The 3,298-nt window shown below is 25.5% G+C and overlaps 1 protein-coding gene across 1 annotated transcript; it reads left to right on the forward strand.

Moving 5' to 3' along the window:
- Nucleotides 1-1,661: 1,661 nt before the first annotated feature.
- Phum_PHUM044030 (uncharacterized protein) lies at nt 1,662-2,042 on the forward strand (the record flags this gene model as incomplete). The annotated part of the gene is made up of 2 exons (XM_002423174.1): nt 1,662-1,869; nt 2,032-2,042. The coding sequence occupies 2 exons, from the start codon at nt 1,662-1,664 to the stop codon at nt 2,040-2,042; spliced, it is 219 nt and encodes a 72-aa protein (XP_002423219.1).
- Nucleotides 2,043-3,298: the final 1,256 nt, after the last annotated feature.

A 3,298-nucleotide genomic window follows, 5' to 3' on the forward strand; every position in this document is an offset into this window, starting at 1 on the left:
ATCGTGGTTTTAGACAAAAAAAAAAAACAAAACAATTTTATCAAAATCCTTTTTTTTTTATTGCCCGTTTTTTTTAATTTGTTTTTTTTTTTTTTTTTTTTTTTTTGGAAAAAACATTCTACTACCCCGAATGTTTTAAAAAAAAATCTGGAAATTATGTTATTATCCTTATTATTATTATTATTATTATTATTATTATTCCGGCGCAATCAAAAAAAAATGAACCAAAAAATTCTTTTAAAAAAAAAAAGAAGGTCAAGTATGCCAGTTTAAATTGTTTTTTGTTGTGAACGTTATCGTTTGTTGACAAAAAAAAAAAACAAAAGTATGTGAATTACTTTTTTTTTTTTTGGGGGGGAGTTTTTTTGGGTAAAACAATGCGGGGGGGGCTTAGGGTAGGGTTTTAAAATATCTTTTTTTTTAAGGGTGACACGCAGGCGGAAAAAAGGAAATTTTTTTTTTTTTTAAATTAAATATTTCCGTTCGCACGAGTCGGTTTAATCAGTTTTGCAAAAACTTCGGCGCCGCCATTATTTCTTCCTTCATTGATTGTATGTGTCCTTGATTGTTTTTATCTTGACAAATGTTCCTTTTTTTCTTGTTTGTTGTTTGTCGTTTAAAAAATTTTTTTTTATTAAAATAATAATAATATTTTTTTTTGCGTGAGAGCATCAATTAACGTAATATCATCGTACAAACAAACAAGGTGAAATAAAAACGTTTTAACATTAGCTTTGGACAATTTTTAATCAACGCGAACCTTTGCCCTCCCCCTCCCCAGTAAACCTGTTAAATTAGGCAACCTTGAATTATTATTATTATTATTATTATTATTTTTAACGAAGTCGTTTTGTTTTAAAAACAAATTCAGGAAGTGACTTATTCATTAAAGTGACACACGTTGTAGTTGTTGTTGTTGACTTTTTTTTTATTAATTTGTCTCACATGTGCCGTTTGCCAGACAAACGATACAAACAATAATAATACTAATGATAATGATAATAATAAATAGTGACAATTGAAAAAATAAAATTTTTAAATTAAAAATAAAATCAACTAACATATATCATTATCATTATTAATCCACACCGATCGAGATGACATTTTTCTAGGTCATTACAAAACGTTACAAAATTACAAAAAAAAGTCGGCAAACAGTTAGCATAAGATATGTTAAGTATATCGCGTTGTACAACCGACCAAACAACCAAACAACCAACCAACACAACTTGATTACGATTTAAATGTTGTCGATTTGATTTGACGTTTTTTTTTCGTCGTGCGATAAGAAAAATAATTGTGCGTGTGCGTGTGTGTAATTTAGGTTTTTAGGTTTTTTTTTTAATTTTGAAAATTAAATATAATAATAATAATAATGATAATAATAATAACGTTTCATCTCAAATGTAAATTACAAAAAAAAAAATTATTATTATTGTTATTAATTAAATAGTAAAGAGAACGAATCCAAAACAAAAAAAATGGTTGTTCTCGGTTGTAAATATTTATTTGTTATTATTATCATTATTATTGTTACATGTGGAGTAGAAGTTTTAATTCGAGATAAGTAAATATTTATTTATTTATTTTTTTTTTTTGGTCGTAGAATGTTTTTTATGGGGAGACGTTAAACCGACGTTTACGAGAGGATAGGAGAAAATATGGTTTTATTTCGAAATTCTAGTAATTTAAAACCCTACGATGGTGACACGCCTCGTCTTTTACGTATGACTCCTCTTCATCATAGTTTAAGAGTATCGAAAACAAAAATCGATAATGATGTTGATAATGATGTTATCAAAGAAGAAGATGATGCCGGAAGTGATGCTGGAAGTACTGCATCAGCACCGGGTTATACCGGTAGTAAGGGTAAGTCAATTAAATCGATATTTATTTATTAATGAGTATTATAACGGTTTGAAAGTACGTATCGAGATGTAAAGTTTCTCTTTCTTACTTTGACCGTTCTCTTCGATTTTGACCGATTTTTTTTTTTTTTGGCGTCTTATTTTTCTTCTTTTGTATTAGTAGTAGACGTATAAAAAAAAAAATTAGTTGTATGATAAGGTTAGGAATTTAAATTTCAAGGCTAAATTTAAAAGCAAAGAAGGCCAAAGGTAAAGAAAAATTTTTTTCTAACCTCGAATTTAATTTTTAATCTAATAATTGTAAGAATAATAATAATGAAAATTTTTAATATTTCATATACATATATAACGAAAATATAAACTTTTCCGCAGATTAATTATTATTATTATTTACGGACCGTAAAATAAAAAAAAATGGAGAATTTAACATAAAACATAAAAAAAAATCGTAACGCTTTTTTTTTTATTTTCAACATTTATTATATGATTCATCATAAGAAATGTTTTATTCCCCGCAATTTACGACCACTACTAGGCATTTTCATGTTTTTTCATGCATGTAAAATTGCATAAGTATAAAATTTTCAGGCGTAACCTCACATTCTTCAAAGCTTTTTTTTTAAAAAAAAGTTATTATTATTATTAGGAATTATCAATAGAAAAATAAATAATTTATTAACATTATTTTTTATTTAAAATCCTCTTTTTCTCTTTTATCATTGACTTAATATTTATTTATATTTATTTTTTCCGACTGATAAAATTTAATGTATAGATAAAAATCGACAACAATTTTATCTATTTAATTATATTTAAAATGCGATAAATTAATTAATGTCGCAAACGTGTATCTAATCGTTTTAACTCAAAAGAAATTATTATTATTATTATTATTTGGGTAAGACGGGGTCACGTGATAAAAATTAAATGAAAAAAGCATAGTCGTCGACGGTTAATTTTTTTAAACGGATTTACATTTAAGTAAAAGGAAAATAAATCAATTATACAAATTGAAACATAACCGAGTTTTTGTTTGTTTTAATATTTAAAAATCGTGTATTTAGATTCACGTTTGTCCACCGTTTGATTCATTTGTTTTGGGTACAATACAAAAACGGAAGCTAGTTTCCGCTTACAAAAAAAAAAAAAATTTATTGTTGTAAAAAGACAAAAAGAAAGAAAAAAAAAGGGTAAACAAGTAATTTAAGTAACAAGGTAAAATGATTCAATGAACTTCAATCGAGAATTTAAAAAAAAAAAAAAGTGTAACAAGAAATGGTTACACATGAGAACAAGTAAAATAAAAAAAATGCAAATTATTATTATTATTATTATTATTATTATAATCGACCGCCACATACGTTTAAAATTTTTTTTTCTCGCTTTTTTATTTTCGGTCTTTTTTACATTTAAAAAAACAAAAATGGCCG

Source organism: Pediculus humanus, genomic scaffold (assembly GCF_000006295.1).
Source record: "Pediculus humanus corporis 1103172107393 genomic scaffold, whole genome shotgun sequence".
In the NCBI taxonomy this organism is placed as follows: domain Eukaryota; kingdom Metazoa; phylum Arthropoda; class Insecta; order Psocodea; family Pediculidae; genus Pediculus; species Pediculus humanus.